General features: G+C 42.4%; 1 protein-coding gene across 14 annotated transcripts; it reads right to left on the bottom strand.

Annotated features, from left to right (window-relative positions):
- Nucleotides 1-9,454: 9,454 nt before the first annotated feature.
- On the bottom strand, nt 9,455-16,086 carry LOC131230234 (glutamyl-tRNA(Gln) amidotransferase subunit A, chloroplastic/mitochondrial-like). Of its 14 annotated transcripts, XR_009163926.1 has the most exons (9): nt 15,877-16,086; nt 15,635-15,791; nt 14,621-14,728; nt 13,709-14,535; nt 10,762-10,942; nt 10,475-10,567; nt 10,275-10,350; nt 10,023-10,100; nt 9,698-9,866 (listed from the first exon to the last, which is right to left on the bottom strand). XR_009163926.1 is itself a non-coding variant. In XM_058226071.1 (3 exons), the coding sequence occupies exons 1-3, from the start codon at nt 10,092-10,094 to the stop codon at nt 9,513-9,515; spliced, it is 297 nt and encodes a 98-aa protein (XP_058082054.1). In that variant the 5' UTR covers nt 10,095-10,268; the 3' UTR covers nt 9,455-9,512. The 14 variants fall into 14 exon arrangements, 1 of the variants encoding a protein (XP_058082054.1); XR_009163916.1 differs by adding an exon at nt 9,455-9,689 and having other exon boundaries at nt 9,765-9,866; nt 13,709-15,791; XR_009163917.1 differs by adding an exon at nt 9,455-9,643 and having other exon boundaries at nt 9,765-9,866; nt 13,709-15,791.
- Nucleotides 16,087-17,319: the final 1,233 nt, after the last annotated feature.

Genomic DNA, 17,319 nt, shown 5'->3' with positions numbered 1-17,319 from the left:
CTCTAGGAAGCATTTTCCTGATGAAAGGAGAGAAACAGGTAATGGAGGAAGTCGTCCACCATTGCCTGAGCCGCTCATCCACAGATTGACCTTCCATAAATGAGACACCCGACAAATTTCCGAAGTGGCTCCAGATATGGTGAGCTAGCTGGCCATAGAGAAATAGAAGACGGATAGACTCCACATCGGGGCAAGATAACTAATTGATCGCACAGCAGACACATTGAGACGCGAGCTGGATACCTTTCTCTTGAATCCGAGCATCAACCGCTACTGCTTTATGCATCAAAGCCACAAAAACAAGGCCATTTTTTGCGGTAATTTCCCCTGCCAAACCGAAACAGACCAGCTTCTAGGAGCATGTTGCACCCTGCACAACTTCCAAGCTGATTTCAGCGAAAAACACCCTGAAGGTTCATGAGGCCAGAAATTGCCTTCACTCCCCGGCGAGAGGGCGAATCCCTCTTGAAATATGATATTTAGCACTTCTTGAGGGAGAAAGGAGAAGGCCGAGGAAGGCGGGAGAGGCCCCGATGGCCCCAGGAAATCCTTTATAGGCTGGTCGAGAATGGCGTTAGGAATTGGGCAAGAGGCAAGATGTCTCAACTGGCCTAGCCCCGACCAATTCACCTTCCATAGGCTGCCCTCGTCGCTGCCCACATGCCACTGCACATTATCGTCGATCACAGGCAGCATCGCCCTAATTCTTTTCCACAGCGGGGAGGCCACCAAGTGAGAAGACACAGAATGCGCTCGCTGGATGTCAACCGAGTGTTTAGCATACATGAGCTCAGCCCAGGGGCCTTTGGACTCTCCAAATTTAACACTCTAGGCCATTTTCATTCTCATATCATTCACAACCTCTTGGAGGTTCCTGATTCCCAGACCGCCCTCTTCCACGAGCCTGGCTATCTTCTTCCAAGCAATTCAGGGGAGCTTTCGCCTACCATCTGACCAGCCCCAGAAAAATCTGGAGAAGCACTGATTAAGCTTTGCTAGCACCTGTTTAGGGATCTCTGCTGTAGCTAGAACGTGAAGGGGAATGCTCCCTAGCACGTGCTTGATCAGGGTAGTTCTGCCCGCCTGCGATAACAGCCTAGCTTTCCAGCCGCTTACTCGCTTCTCTATCTTATCTAACAAGTACTTATAGTCTATTGTCTTTGCTCTGCCCGTGAGAAGCAGCACTCCCAGGTAATGCACCCCCGCATTGCCCCTTCTCATACTCAGAAGGCGCTCTAGGGATCTGATTCGACTTTCAAGGAGATTTGTAGAACAAAGAAAGTAGCTTTTCTAGCGATTAATACGCTGGCCTGATGTATTTTGGTATGCAGCCAGGAAATCGATAACCTTTTGGATGGAGGCTAAAAGAAGGTGCGACGGGAGAGGACACCCTCTTTGCAACTTGAAAAACTGGCTGCTGCCGCTAGCAATTAAATGGCGGAAACCTAAAGAGAAAACTTCCGAAGCCAGGATGAAAAGCGCCGGAGATAGGGGGTCTCCCTGGCGAAGCCCTCTTGAAGATTTGAAATAACCCGCAGCCTCCCCATTGATTAAAATTGAGAACCAATTGTTTCCCCAACATCTTTCCAACAAGGCAATCCACTGTTGACTGAAACCAAATCTGAGAAGCACCGCTTTTAGGAAACCCCAGTCAACTCTGTCATAAGCTTTTTCAAGGTCTATTTTATCACCAAGTTCTCACCTCTGATTTTCCTCTTCAGCTCTCTGATAACTTCTTGAGCATATGCTATATTTTCTGCTATTTGCCGACCTTTCACGAATGCCCCTTGCTCTGGGGAAATCAGCTTCGGGAGAAGCCTATTCAGCCTAGTTGCTAGGATCTTAGCAAAGATCTTATAAACGACATTGCACAGGTTGATAAGACGAAAGTCCGAGAGGGCCACAGCTAGATTTTTCTTAGGGATAAGACAAATCAGGGAGGACGAGAAAGCTTTGGGGAACTCCACTCCTTCAAACAGGGAAAGAGCTGCCTTATGAAGATCATCTCCCACAATTAACCAGCATTGGGCAAAGAAGGCGCTAGAGAAACCGTCCGGACCAGTGGCCCCATCTTGCGAAATCTCCTTCATTGCCTGAAACACTACCGCTTTAGAGGGGGCCAGCAGAAGATCGCTGTTATCTTGAGCCGAGACAAGGGATGGCACCACTTGAAGGAGCTCAGGGACCGGTGAAAGGGTTTCAGCCGAGAAAAGGTTTGAAAAGTGAGCGACCGCGGAGGACTTGATTACTTCCTGACCGACGTGAACCTGCCCCAAATCGTCCGAAATCGCATTTATTTCTGACCTTCTTATGCGCTCCATAGCCATGGCATGAAAGAACTTAGTATTCTTATCACTATCCTTCAGCTAATGGGCCCTGCCTTTTTGCTTCCAGAACAGTTCTTCCATGAGAAGAAGCTAAGAGAGTTTCTGTCTAGCTGTCGCCCATTCCTGTTGAAGATCAACATTTGCTGAGGACTGCATCCTGGATTCCACATTAGTCAGCTCTGTTTCCGCCTGCTTAATGTTCTGAAAAACGTTGCCACACACCTCTGTTCCAAATGCGCAGAGCTGTCTTGACACATTTCAATTTTAGCTGCAGGTTAATCATAGGAAGGGAAGAGAGCTGACCTTCCCAAGCATCTTGGATCACCTGCTGGAACCCCTCATGGAGCGTCCAGAATCTGAGGAAGCAGAACGACCTAGAAACCCGAGGAGCGATGCCAGGGAAGTAAAGAAGGGGAGAGTGATCCGAACAAATGCGGGATAGGTGATCCACCTTGAACCGCGGAAACGCCGTTGCCCATTGATCATTAAACAACACCCTGTCCAGCCTCACCCACACTCTAGCCATACTCGCCTTATTGTTACTCCAAGTGAATCTGCCTCCTGAGAACCCAGCATCGAGAAGCCCGCTGAGTTGATTACATCAGCAAATTCCAAAGAAGAAACCAAATCCGCAGCCCTTCTGCTTCTCCTTTCCAAATCAATCGCAACGGCTGACCATGTCCGCCCACAGATCTCTTCTTTGAACCCTATAGCAGGAAGCGTACATTATCGAAAGAACAATAGGTTCACTATAGTTCTGCATAACTTAAGGGATATCATCTGGTTAGAGAGAAAAAAAAAACAGATACATTCAGATGATTTTGGAAGAATATCCATATTTTACCCCCGGCTGCCGCGTTTGAAAAGGATGCATGGAATCTGAGCTTTAAGCCAATACCCACTCTCCTGTCATCCCGTAACATAGGTTCCAAAACAGCTAGAAACAAAGGCTTGTGATTTCTAATCAACTGAGCAGCATAGGCTAGAGTGGACTTGTTTCCCACTCCCCTAGCATTCCACAAAAGAATGTTATCCATCTATGACACGGCCCTTCTCTTAAGCTTTCTCAGTCTACAGTACCATTCGCTCTCCCTATTTCCTACCAGAAGATATCGGCACTTCAGATTTTTGCCTCTGCCTTTACCCGATCTAGAGCTGACTGGGGTAGAAGATGTTGCCAGTAAAGGAGCTTCCTTCATCTCTTCCGCTCGTCCTGAAGACTGAGAGATAACACAATGCCTCTCAGCGCTGTAGTGATGAATCAAAGGGGCATATAATTCTCCCGAGGTATGTCGCTGCTTTGGGCTTTGCGGAGGTGAAATTACAGTTCCTGAGTTTTTTGTCCCCTACAACCCCTTTACATCTGTCGGTCTCTCTTCGAGCCTCTCCTTGTCGAAATACGGAGATAAATCCACCGCTATCTCCATGTCCTTGTGAAACCTACCCTGATGGGGTAGTTGGAAATGGTCTGATCCCTGTCTATTAATTACCGGGCTGGTGTCCACATGAATGTCAAGGCTGTCCTCACACAGTTTTTGTTGCTCCCAAGGAGAGTTGCCTGCTAATATAGATTTCTTCCCATTCCGCCATCCATTTCTTCTGTTATAGCAGATGCATGCTGAGGCTGCTCTGGGAAAACTGGGCCTTTCTTCTTCCTACGGCTGTTCCACCTGGCCCCACACATCAGTTGGAGGCAGGGGAGAACCATTTTTGTCAATGTAGATGGGGTGGGTTACCTCTCGAATGCTAGGAGGGCTAGTGGGATTGAACAGATTATCTAATGGGATTTTGTCTTCAATCTTGAGCAGGGGATCCCCTTCTCCATTATTGGTCGCTTAGTGTCAAGTCATCCTTGTATCTCTCTGTCCAAAGCTTCTCATGAGCAGATCTAACATGCATGCGCTTAGTGCTTTGGTAAAAATATTTGCTGCTTTATTACTTGAGATTTCAGCTATGAGACTAGATGTTTCGTTGTAGTCCTCTCTATGGTTTCTAAAAAATCCTTCAGCTATAAAAATGTGCCTTGTAATTCTTTAATTCTTCAATGGTGCTTCACCTTATTTTAAGTATATCTAACTAGTAGATTTCTTTCTAAATTAAAATCAAAGAAGGTCCCACATTCTGTTCTTTTGTTGAATTAATGTGTTGATGCTGAAATCTGATTATCCTTGTTAGCCCGCCTTCCACTTGCAATTTAATGAAGAACAAGAGAAGTCATGCCTCACCTCCTGCGAGACGCTAAGTACTTGCAAATTAATTGAGGTACAAGAAAATACATCGGGGGCGCCGGTTAAGGCTGAAGACCCTCTGATGCTTAAGTCAGGCGTATGGACTCACAGTATGCGTAATAGAATTGGTGTATTTGTGTGTACCTTTACCAATGGCATGGGGTGTATTTATAGGCTTTCGAAGCGGTCTGTGTATCTAAGTTGATTTGCTGGAGGGGACATATTAGAGTCAGACTCTAATTTCAAGAATATATCCGACTTTACTTCGATCGACGTGATTTTGGAGATCTTGGTATGTAATCCCACCCGTATACAGAGAGAATTCTTCTTTTTATTTCGAGACCGAGATCGGTATCTGAGGTCGAGGTTGGTACCCGAGACCGAGGTCGGTATCTGAAGTCAACCTCCGAGGTCAGTATTTGAGGCCAACCTCCGAGGTCGAGCTCCATAGTCGAACCTGATGCTCAAAGTTGACAGTCGAGGTCATCCCTCGGGGCCTAGGTCGTTACCCGAGGTACCTGATGTCGAGGTCATCTTTTGAGGTTGACGAACAAGGATGACCTCCAAACTCATTGGTCAGCACCATAGGTCGGGGTGATTTTTCGACCCTTAAGCAATACATAGTCATCAAATCTCGTTGTTCGGCTCATCTGTCTCATACATTTGTTTAGCTTCATTTTACCCATAACATAATCTCCCTACTGAAAACTTCAGCTCGGCCACTTGTCTATGGATGACAAGGTGTAGCCACTTTGTGTGCAATATCATATTTCTTCATTAAGTTCTCAAATGGTCGACTGCGGTGTAGGTCAACTGCGGTGTTCTCCTACCTGGGGGTTCCGATGGTGAAAGGGAGAATCAAGTGCAGTCAGTTTTCTCTCCTGGTTGACAAAATGGCTGTCAGGATGGCAGGTTGGCGATAATTGCCTATGTCCTCAGCGGGATCCCTGTCCACACTTTAGCGGCCATAGTTGTGCCCAAGAAGGTCCTAGGAATTTTGGAGGGCATGTTTGCTAACTTCTTTTGGGGTTGGCGAGAAGGTATGCGGAAACTTCATTGGAAGAAATGGAATGACATTTGCTTCTCAAAGGAAGAGGGTGGGCTGGGTATAAGGAAGATGAAGGATCTCATAAAGGCATTTCACATGAAACTAGCGAAGAGTGTTAGGTATCGGAAGGAAGGCAGTCTATGGGCGAGCTTTGTTTGGCCCAAATACGAGCAGAACGGCTCTTCCTTCTCCCCAACAGTTTTACCTGCAGGTGCTTCGCCGATTTGGAAGGTGTTGGCGGGGCTTTTCCCCATTATGGATAGCAACGTCCAATGGGATGTGGGGCATGGTGACTGCAACATGTGGGCTTCTGACTAGTTCGGTCTGGGTCCTCTTCGTTCGCTTCCCTCCCTGGATATCCCGGCAGATAAGCTTGAGCTGAAGGTTTCAGATTTTATTGGGTAGGATGGGTTGAAAGTAGGGGCCCCTTTCAACCTTCCTGGATGGATCCAGGAGCACATTCTCGGCCGGGGAATTTGCACCTTCGACTCTGATGATTCTCAGGTGTGGCCATACGGTCCCGCCGGCGATTTCTCCATCAAGTCAGCCTGGGAAGTGGCTAGAGAGAGCAGCCAAAAAATTCCTTGGGCTGGAAAGATGTGGCATCCCAACATTCCCCCCAAGATCTCCGTGTTTATTTGGAGGATGCTGCAAAATGCTTTGCCAATCGACTTAAGCATCCAGAAGAAGGGGATTTCCATCGCCACGAAGTGTGAGTGTTGCAGGAGCGACCCGGCCGTGGAATCGGCGTCCCACCTTTTTCTGGCCGGTCAGATGGCGGCGGATTGCTGGAGCAATCTGGCCAGTTTTTTCGGGGTGTCTCTACCCCCTCACTCCTCGGCTCGGGGTTGCCTCATTTGGTGGTGGCAGCGAGATCTTCCTCTTAGACATATGCCCTCCATTCTCCGCTTGGCCCCAACTTTCCTTCTGTGGGAAGTCTGGAAATACAAGAACAAGGCTAGGTTTGATGGCCGTGGTATTTCAAGGCAAGGGATTTTCACCAGGATCAAGTGGTGGATGGAGTCATGTTTTCCACCGTTTCCTTCGCCCCTTCATCCGGTGGAGGGCCGTCCCCAACCTGCTGCCCTTCGTCCTCGTCGTCAGGGCCGCCCCTCCCTCGGTTTCATTATTGTTAAATGGGTCAGGCCGAAAGAGGGTTGGTGGAAATTAAATGTTAACGGGTTGGCCCTCTCTAATCCTGGGCCAGCTGGTGGTGGGGGCCTTTGCAGGGACCACAACGGCAATTCGATTTTTGCTTTTGTCAGTTGGTACGGGTGTTGTTCCAATAACGGTGCAGAGCTCCAGGCAGTCTTTGACGGGATGAAATTCTGCCTATCTCGTGGTGCGGGGAATGTTCTTATTGAATCTGACTCTAAGTGGGTAGTAGATTGTATCCAGAGGAAGTCCTCCTATGCCTGGAAATGGAAATATTGGGTCTCCAGGATTATGAAGCTCAACGGGCAGGGATCCTTTCACATTTCCCTTGTCCCCAGAGAAGTGAATGGGGCGGCGGATGGGCTGGCGAAAGAGTGTGGTCGGGGTCACATGGACAAATTCTTCACCGATGTCAATGCACTCCCTCGGACTGTTAAGGGATGCTTCCTGACGAACAAAGCCGGGCTAAGCGTCATTAGGAATTATATTTAGGCTTGTTCTTCTTTTCATATGATGGGAGGGGTAGGGTCTTTGGCCCATTCTCCCTCCCGAAATTGTTGCCAATGTAAATTTTCCTCATCAATGGAACTTGGGTTCTTTAAAATTAAAAAAAAAAAAAAAGTTCTCAAATGGTCTATTTCAAAAATGCGAACCACCATCACTGATTATATGTCTCGGCATTCCAAACCTTGACAAAATATTTTCTTTTAAAAATTGTAGAACTACTTTATGGTCATTATTTCTGCAAGGAATCACATCCACCCATTTTGAAATATAATCCACATCTAGGAAGATGTAAAGATGTCTAAATGATAGGGGGAAAGGTCCCATGAAATCGATACCCTAGTAATAAAAAATTTCGATAATGAAGATCGGATTTTTAGGCATTACATTTTTGTGTGACATTTTTCACTCGCATTACAAAACTCATGGGTATCTTTAAACATCGTCGACCAATAGAAATCACATTAAAGAATCTTAGCAGGATTTTCTTTGCTGAAAAATAACCTCCACAAGCTTGTGAGTGATAGAAGGAGATAACACAAGAGTGTTCAATATTCGGAACACATATCATAATGATTTAGTCTGGGCAATATTTTAAAAAATAAAGATTATTCTAGAAAAATCTACGTACCTCGGTTAAAAATATTTTCTTATCTTTTTATATCCAATTGATCGATAATTTACTGATCACAAGATAATTTGCTATGTCAGCATACTAAGGTAATTGGGAGAGAAAATAATTGTTCATTTCGAAAAGTGTGTTTGATTAGTGAACTCTCAATGGAGTCTAAAAGAACCAGTCGAAACAAGTGTTCCATTACTACGTTCTCTGCTCCTTGTCATGTATCTGTAAGTCAAATTCTTGGAGTGGAAGAATTCATCTCAAAATATGGGGCTTAATATCCTTCTTTAAAAGAAGATACCTGAGCACCCACGATTAATGAAAATTATAATTTTTGATCCAATCCAATAATGTTTGAATTTATCCAAAGCAAAGATTACGGCAAGGAATTCCTTTTCCATGGTAGAGTAATTTATCTAGACACCATTCGTCATTCTACTTGCGTACTACATAACACACGATTTATTGTCATTCCTTTGGCTTAACACAACCCCAATAGCATAGTCACTAGCATCATATATGATTTCAAAAGAAATGCTCCAATCGGGTGGCTGCATGATTTGTGCAATTGTTAACATACTCTTTAGATTTGTAAAAGCCTCTTGGCATGAGTCAATCCACTCAAACAGGACATTCTTTTGAAGGAAGTTACTCAATAGTCTAGAGATTTGACTAAAGTCTTTAATGAACCTCTTATAAAATCATGTGACGTAGACAAGAACAAATGTCGCGTATGCTTTTAAGAGTCAAAAAAATAGCATTCAAATCTTCTTTTTAAAAAAATAAAATTTAAATTAAAAAAAAAAAATCAAAATGTGATTCCATTCATAATAACAATCACATTTTAACCTTATCCACTTTTATTTCATTGGACGAGATCACGTGCCCAAGGACAATTCCTTTCTGAACCATGAAGTGACACTTTTCCCAATTCAAGATCTTCTCTTCACACCTTGTCAAAACTAAATTTAAGTGTTCGAGGCACTCGTCAACGTACTTTTAAAAATGGAGAATTTGTTGATGAACACTTTCAGAAAATGTTCAACCATGTCTGAAAACATACAAAGCACGCATTTCTAGAATGTCACAAGAGTGTTACATAACTTGAATGGCATCCTTCAGTAAGCAAAAGTGACAAAGGGGTGTGCAAACATGGTCTTCTCCTGATCTTTGGGGTTTATCTCAATCCGATTGTAACCTGAGTACCCGTCTAGGAAGCAATAGTAAGAATGACCGACCATTTACTAACAAAAAAGGGGGGGGCGACGGCTAAAAACCGTCGGCAATTACCTTCCCCAAAAACTGCTTGTCGGGAAAGGGGGCCTGGGCGTAAAACAAAAAATTAATAAAAAAATAAAAATAAAATCAGATCAATCCATCTACATAGAATAGTAAATAGAGGCAAAAATCAGAAAGAAAAAAAAAAAAAAAAAGCTGGTGGACAATTACAGTCATGATGTCACCTGCATACATTACCAGAATGATTGCTGTGTGCAAATGAAAACAATGGCTGTAAATAATTCATTTCTGGCAATATATGTATTAATTTCAAAATAATTAGTCATCATCCGCTGAGTTGAATAAACTAAATTCCATTCATTCAGCAGATTTGTATGTGCAAAGATCATTTATTTATTTTTCAAACAATCTTTAAAAAAAATATTTATTTTCAAAATAATGATGCACTTATTCGGAATAGAAAAAAACTGCAATGCGTTGATAAGCATAGAGCGGCAGAGGATTACAGTCATGATGTCACCTGCATACATTGCCAGAGGATCTTATCTTTTCACCTTCAAACAACACTGCCCCATTGGCCATGAAGTAACCACGAAAGTAGCCTCAATAATTCATAATATATGCTGCTGGAAGTGGCATACCTATCTTATAAGCCGCTGATGGTGCAGCAGATGAAAGGAGGATGTCATTTTCATCCAATGCTGCCTTGAAGCTTTTCTGAACCAAGGTCCTCACCTAAAACACTATTACAACAATAAGTTTCCAAACAAATGGCACAAGATATCTAAAAAATAACTTTAGGTTTCTACAACACCACAACTGCTATTAAAACATCGGTACTAGGTAAAATTTACAGAACAACCTATAATGAAAAGCCTGTACAAAAATAACTGTGGTACCTGCTGGGCAAGTTTGTAATATGCATCATAATATCCAGCAGAAAGAGCACAAGTTCCCATTAAAATTCTCATCTTGACCTGAACAAAATGTGCATGGTTGTTAGTCTGCCTGTAAAACTACCGGGCAATTGCCAATCTATTTTAGACTCCTTGTTCTAGCACTAAAACCATAATTCTGCAGTTGCAGTGTAAATGAAATAAACAAGTTGAATCAGGCTGATACAAAACATAAGCATGCAAGAAGCTCCAAACCTAAGGACCAAAACCATTAGCTTGAGAATCTCCATAGAGAGAAATTAGTTCATCTACTGCAACTTGTTTTCCATATCTGACATACATAAGAAGCAAGATTTCAGACACCAAGAGCGTTTCATAAAATTTCGGCTCTTAAAATCCAGCATTATAAGATGGAAAGAGAAAAACCATGTTTCTAATGATGGGTAACCAATCACCTTATACCATCGTAACGTGATAAATTAGAAGAAGACTGATGAAGCTAGAATATGGTAGGCTAGTAACCCGAGAGAAAAAGAAGGGAGTGATACCTGCAACACATCAAAGCAACATTTTAAGCTATCATCACGAACTGGTTTCAGAAGCACACAAGAATGCTGATCATGATAAGAATGGGGCAACAGGAAGAAAAAGAACAAGGAGAAAAATTGTATGCTTGAGCTGCCAGTCGTGCTTTCAGACTTAGCAGGCAGAAAGTTAGTGATGGCTTGGAAAGAAGAAAAACCTCTTGTCACGACAGATCCAAGTTCTTCAAAGTGTGAAGCAGCAGCTTTAATAGAGGATATTACTCCCCCATCAACACCATCTCCAAGAGTTTCATGAATCAACCTGACCCTCAGACCCTTCAAAGGTTTAGACTCCAACAGTTCAACAGATTTAAGATGAGATGCATAGTCAGGAACCTCCTGAAAAGCACTAGGCGAATATTAAAATTAGTGCCAAAACTCAAACTAGCAAGTCACAAAATAATACACATAAAGAAAGCACCATTTTATAGCTTTCCAAATGCTGCGATTATTAGAACACTTTGATCTTACTAATAGGAGGAATTCATAGACAAAAAATAAAAATAAAAAAAAGGACGAAGAAGATCCAAGGTATGATGCTTGTGGTTATGCCAATGTCACGTGAGATAAGACCATCATTGCCTTATCCATGTAATTCATGTTCAGATCTGTCAGATGCTTGGGCTAGTATGCGTGTGAGGTTGTCATGTGATTGACGACTTGTAATGAACAAGGTTGCTTTGTTTCTGGCCATCAACGAACAGTTGAAAAAGAAACAAAGGTCAATGATCCAGCTTTAATGGGCAAAATCTACTGACAAGGATCATCTAACAATATGATTTTTGAGCCATTTTCCATCCACAACGGGATCCACAATTAAGACTATTTGGATTGCACGTGCATGTGCGTCTACAGTGGATGTGCATGCACTTGATCCACCATACACTTCCAGAGTAGGATATCTTCCTAATCCTACTATAGACAGCAAACAGATAATCACATATAGCCAACAATTCATGCATAGATCCTGCAACAACAAGCTCAAAACTACCAACAGATTGAGAAACAAGGTAACAGACGAATCAAAAGCTGATAAAAGAAAGAAACAAACAAATTCAAAATCAAAGAATCCAATCAAATAATCAACAAAAAACCCTCAATTCAACCACACCCAACAACAGAAACAACCCCAAACAAATCCAAAAATAGAAATCCACAAGCTTAAAATGAAATTCCAAGCTGATAAGCAACAAAAATCCACAATTCAACCAATAAGCCAGAAGAAACAAAACCCAATATCCTACATGATTTAAATAACCTTGCAGTAAATTAAAATTAAAATAAAAAATAAAAAATAAAAAATAATAAAAAACCCACCAAATCTTGAAAAAGGGAAAAAGAAAAAGAAAAATCCTCACTTGCTAGGACCCTCGTCCAAGATGGTCTGCTCATCCGGGGTCCATTCGACAGAGATCCCCAGGTTGTGTTTCAAGGCTCTTAAGCCCTTGCACTACGAGAACTAGGAATTGTAAAGAATATCACTGAATTGGGGCCTTCACAAATCTGGACAAGCCCAGAGTTAGGGCCTGACAGTTGCAGCCTATGTAGTCAACCCATGTGAATTGAGCAAATGACCTGGTTGCATTAATAATCATATCACTTTAAAATGCACAGAGCAGTAATCATGAACACGCCAAATGGTCTCGCCCAATGGGTTTGCTACCGACAGAACCGTAAGCTGAGGGAAATAATTCTGCTCCAGCAGAGGGATGGTGTTTGTGATGATTTCTTGAAATGGGCCACTAGATAGTCTCTCAATTGCAGGAGGGCTGCAGTAAAAAGAAAAGAAAAATAAAATAGTAACTTTTAAAAATAAATAAATAAATAAGTCAAACCATCCCAACCTCTTACAACAGAGTTACAAAGAGAATCACAATTCTTCCTTGCTGACCAAGAAAAATGCCATAGAGAACAGATCTACTACCTTTTCAGCCAAGACATGATATAAGTGAATCATGCTAATAATAAAATACTAACTTTCAAAAAAAAAAAAAAAAGAGTCAACCGTCACAACTCATTACAACGGAGCTACAAACACTGCAAGAAAAGGGACTTTTACTGGCGGTCAAAAGCGCCAGTAAAAGCCCCAAAAACCGCCGGCATTACCTTTACCAGCGCTAGACAAGTGCCGGTAAAGGGGTATGTCGGCAAAAGGAAATGTGTAGAGTTGATCACTGAAAACTTGTGAGAAAATGTTTGAATAGAGAGAATTTTGTGGCAGTATACTGATATTGTTACCTGAAACAATCTGTAAATTTGGCAGTCATGTCTGCTATAAAACTGGCTGGACATGATCAAACTTGTTCAAGTTGATGAACTCGGGTGATGGGGAAGTAGGCTCTTTGGCTTTTACTAACATTGGATCAAGTAGGTCCCAGACATGGAGACTGAAGTTCGAATCTGATAGTTAGTTATTAGGACTGCTCATAGTAAGCTATGTACCTGAGCTTCACACGCGGCGGATCCTCTGTTCAGGAAACACATTGCCTAATTTTCAGTCCTGAACTGGAAAATATGTTTGCCATACTCCAGTTGAAGGTTTTGAATCGTCTGACATAGCGGACTATTGCTAGCATATGGGTGACACTCCCCACCGTATGTCACATCCACCTCTAAATCCAAGCAGCCCAAATAGGGGACCCACTTAGATGGATTACCCACCTAAAAATTACACGTGCAGCATGATCTTAGCTTGTTAATTGGTGGAGGCCAAAGTCTACAAAGAAATATCCATCAATTAGTGTCCAGGATTGTCTAATCAATCTGTTTGTAGGGATGAGAGTGCACCCAAATATGACAGAATGCTTTTGTTGGAGTTAAAGCTCAGGCTAAGGTGCTCTAGCCTGCTCAATTTGAGCCATCTTTTGAAACCTACATAAGAGTCACAACCTGTGTTTAAGGCCTGCAACAATTAATATTGAACAAAAAAGGAATCATGTGGTACAAGACAAGAAGATATGAAGTTCTAGCCATAGGCCTCTGAAAAGGCAGAACTCCTTTTACCTAGCCTCACTGACAGCCCCTAATTAGAAACACTGGGCCTAACAAATAAAATCAATGTGTTCTCATCAATGTAACTGAAGTTATCATTAGTAGGATTTGTACCAATATACAAGAAGACATGCTCCTTGCTAAGCCCAACATCGCCATATTGCATAACATGGGAGCTCAAATTGTATGTGTTATGGTTTGTTGTCCTGGTTTTAACCTGCGAAAATTTTCCAAAGAACAGTTCCAAATTCATGAAAGTAATTCAAGGACAGAAACAAAGAGAAAGGGAAGTTTGAACTTATAACTGATGATGCTGCTGCTTCAGAGTTACAGTCCGCAAATTATGCATGTCACCGTCCACCACATGAAGCAGTCACCCACCACACCAAAGGCAAAAAATGTGACAGTAAAGCAACATAATTTGTAAAACTTCTCCTTTTCAATGAACTACCTAATCAGATGAAACTGATTCCAGCAGATAAATAGTAGACCTTAGGGCCTGTTTTGGTAATCCAAACAATAGTTCTGCTTTTCCACTGAACTCTAGAACCAATCCCCCTTGCATTTGGTGCAGAGAAGGGAATGGGAAACTTAATAGGCAGGTTCTCATTTCTCCTCTTTCCCTGATCCAAACTTACGGGCAGCCACAAGACAGCGCTGGCAATTCTTACGGTACGGGGGCCACTAGCGCCAGTAACGCACGTATTTGTTGTAGTGAAAGCAAATCACAATGAGCAAATAATTGGCAATACCAATGCAATTCACCTAAAAATCAAACATGAAATAAGAGGAACAGCTTCCGCTATCAAAATGCATTCCAAGCATAGAATGCCTCCACCCAAATGTTGACAAATGTATAGGAGAACAGCTTCCACTAACAAATAATCAGAAAAATCTTCCGCCAAAACGTGGCCAACTGTATAGTAGTTCCAAAAGAGAAGCTGCTCAAGAAGAAAACAAAACACGTGCCTAAACGGTAAGTTGTAGAAAGCTAGCTGCATGAGACCATTAAATCAAGAGAAATACCTTTGATGTTGCACGTTGAGCAAAGAAGACATGAAGAAGACCTTTCCATAGTGTATTGTGGCAAAGGCTCCTCAGCAACTGCCTCCGTGTAGTAGCACTTCCGATCTGCTGAGAGAACAAACAGCGAACCAAACACGCCCAACACTGTCGAAAACGATATCGCGAAGTCAACAAACAACACTCTACTATCTACCTCTGTATGACCCTCGCCCAACTTGCTTTCTACAAAGTCCCGCTCGCCACTTTATTGGTGGTCCCATTGAACCAAGTAGCAGACAACCCATCACAAAAACAATTCATTTGAAACCCAGGTAAAAATAAAAATGAAATCTGAAACACTGGACTAACTCATATCTAGTATTGGTGGAATTGTGCCGACTAACTCATTGTCACTCAAATCCCTGGACAGATGCAAAAAGGGATGGATTTTTGTGATGCTTGTTATTAAATCACACAAAGGCAGCAAGAAAATACAAAACATAACTTCCAAAAGAAGGGGAAAAAATCTAAAAAAATAAGATCCCTATAGTCAATTTAGTGACTAAAATGGAAAAATCAATGGATATTACAAGAACAAAAATGCAGGAGAATAGCTGGCAGCACATTTTTCTATATATATTAAGCATATATGATTCTCTATTATGTAACAAAAAATTGCAAGCAATTCGCATCATGTAAGCAAGCCAACATGAAGCCAACAAGAAATTTTCAATCGAATCCAAACCAATCCAATTCAAAGAGAACAAAATTTAATCAAGGCGGTACACCCCAGGGCTACCAGCCTTCTCCTTGGCATTTCCACAAACATCTACTAGGCATTCTTAAGAACTCATTAAAAGAACTCTATGAAATATGGAAATCATCTCTACCAATCCTCAAGGCTTTCCACATACGGTCCATCCACTAGAACGCACATCATATCAATAGTCTGGATCACCTGAAATGGTCCCCGTACACCATATAACTTCTGAAATATATACAAAAAAAAAAAAAAACAAGGAACATGATGCACACCTGTTGCTACAAATAACATCCAAAGAAGTTAGGAAGAAATCCATGGTGACATCATCGGGCCTCAATGCTTTATGTCTGTCCCATATTACATTCTGGATCTCTTCCCAAAAGTCCCTCGTAAGCCACTCTTAACTCAATCGAAAGCCTATTGAAATTTCTGAATAAACCATAGCACGTGACAAATACAAGGCGAAGATTAATCAAGGGAAAAAAGCAATGTGAGGAAAAGATATCGTTCTAACCTTTGGTTGTCTTTCTTTTGAGAAAGGAGGCATTCGAGAATTCATTCCTTGTAGAAGACATGACCTTACTGGCAGCAGAGATGGTCGATGAAGGGCTTGAGGCAGAGGCAGCAAGTGTCGAGGGGCTTAATGGTGTCCTTGCCCAACTCTTCCTTTCTCTCTCTTTTTCGTATGAATCGAAACCCTAAACCTAACCATAATCGATCTGAAAAGAAGAGAGAGAGAGAGAGAGAGGGTATTGGGATATCGGATTGGGTACTGGGGTACTCGGTACTCTCTTATCGTACTGAGTATATTCCGTCGGTTCCACCGTAAATGCATGTGGTGTATCCACACCGTCCATCATTTTTTCCAGCTCATTTAAGCGGTTGAGACTAAAATTGAAGCATATCTGAAGCTCAAGAGGACCATACTACGGGAAAGCAATGGGAATAATGATTTCCACCGTTGAAACCTTATTAAGCGCCACAGCCCACAGTGATGGTTATTTGTAATCCAACCTGTTCATAAGATCCAAAAAAGATGGATCAAGAGAAAAAACAAATATAAGCTTGATCCAAAACTTCTGTGGCCCTCGAGAATTTGTCAACGGTGGACTTTCAATTCACACTGTTTCCCATGGTGTGGTACATTTGAGATTTGGATATACTTCATTTTTGGGTTCAAGTACTAAAACTATCCGCTAAAATTGAAGGAAGGAGTAGATAAAATATATAAATTACGGCGGTGTACGCACTTTTTCTGCGACAGCCTTTAGCACTAAGTTCCTCGGCCACCGTCCGTCCGTTTTTTGAGATCATTTTAGAGCATGAGACCAAAAGTGATCAAGATCCAAGACTCAACTGGGCCGCACAAAAGGAAAATGTGGGTAGGGAAATTACTACCGTTGAAACCTCCATGAGGTCGACTGTGATGTTTACAGGCCATCCATACCGATCATAACGTTATTACTATACTGAAAATATAAATATTAGCCTGATTGAAAACTTCAATGACCCATGAATATTTCAAGTGTGGAAGTTTAATCCTCACATTTTCGGCCCACTTGAGTATTGAATTCGGATCATTTCCGAACTACTGTCCTAAAATGATCTCATGAAATGGATGCACGGGATGGATTTCTCACAAACATCACGATAGGCCTCACCAGGTTCCAAGCACATGAACTTGGAAAGACTTTTGTAGGAAATCCGTGTCCGGGAATGAGAATGGTTAGAGGTGGGCAAAATGGACCCGATCCGGCGGATCCGACCTGATCCGACCCGATCCGGCCCGTTCCGAACAGAACCAATGGCCAAGATCAGGCCTGATCGGGTTTGATTTTCCAGATCCGATTTTTTTCGGATTGGGTCCGGATAAACCTATATCCGGACCAACCCGACCCGTATACCCCGAACCGAATGGAACAGACCCGACCCGAACGGCGAGCGGGTAATATAAAAG

This window comes from Magnolia sinica, chromosome 17, assembly GCF_029962835.1.
Source record: "Magnolia sinica isolate HGM2019 chromosome 17, MsV1, whole genome shotgun sequence".
NCBI lineage: Eukaryota > Viridiplantae > Streptophyta > Magnoliopsida > Magnoliales > Magnoliaceae > Magnolia > Magnolia sinica.
This window is presented reverse-complemented; position numbering and strand designations above follow the sequence as displayed.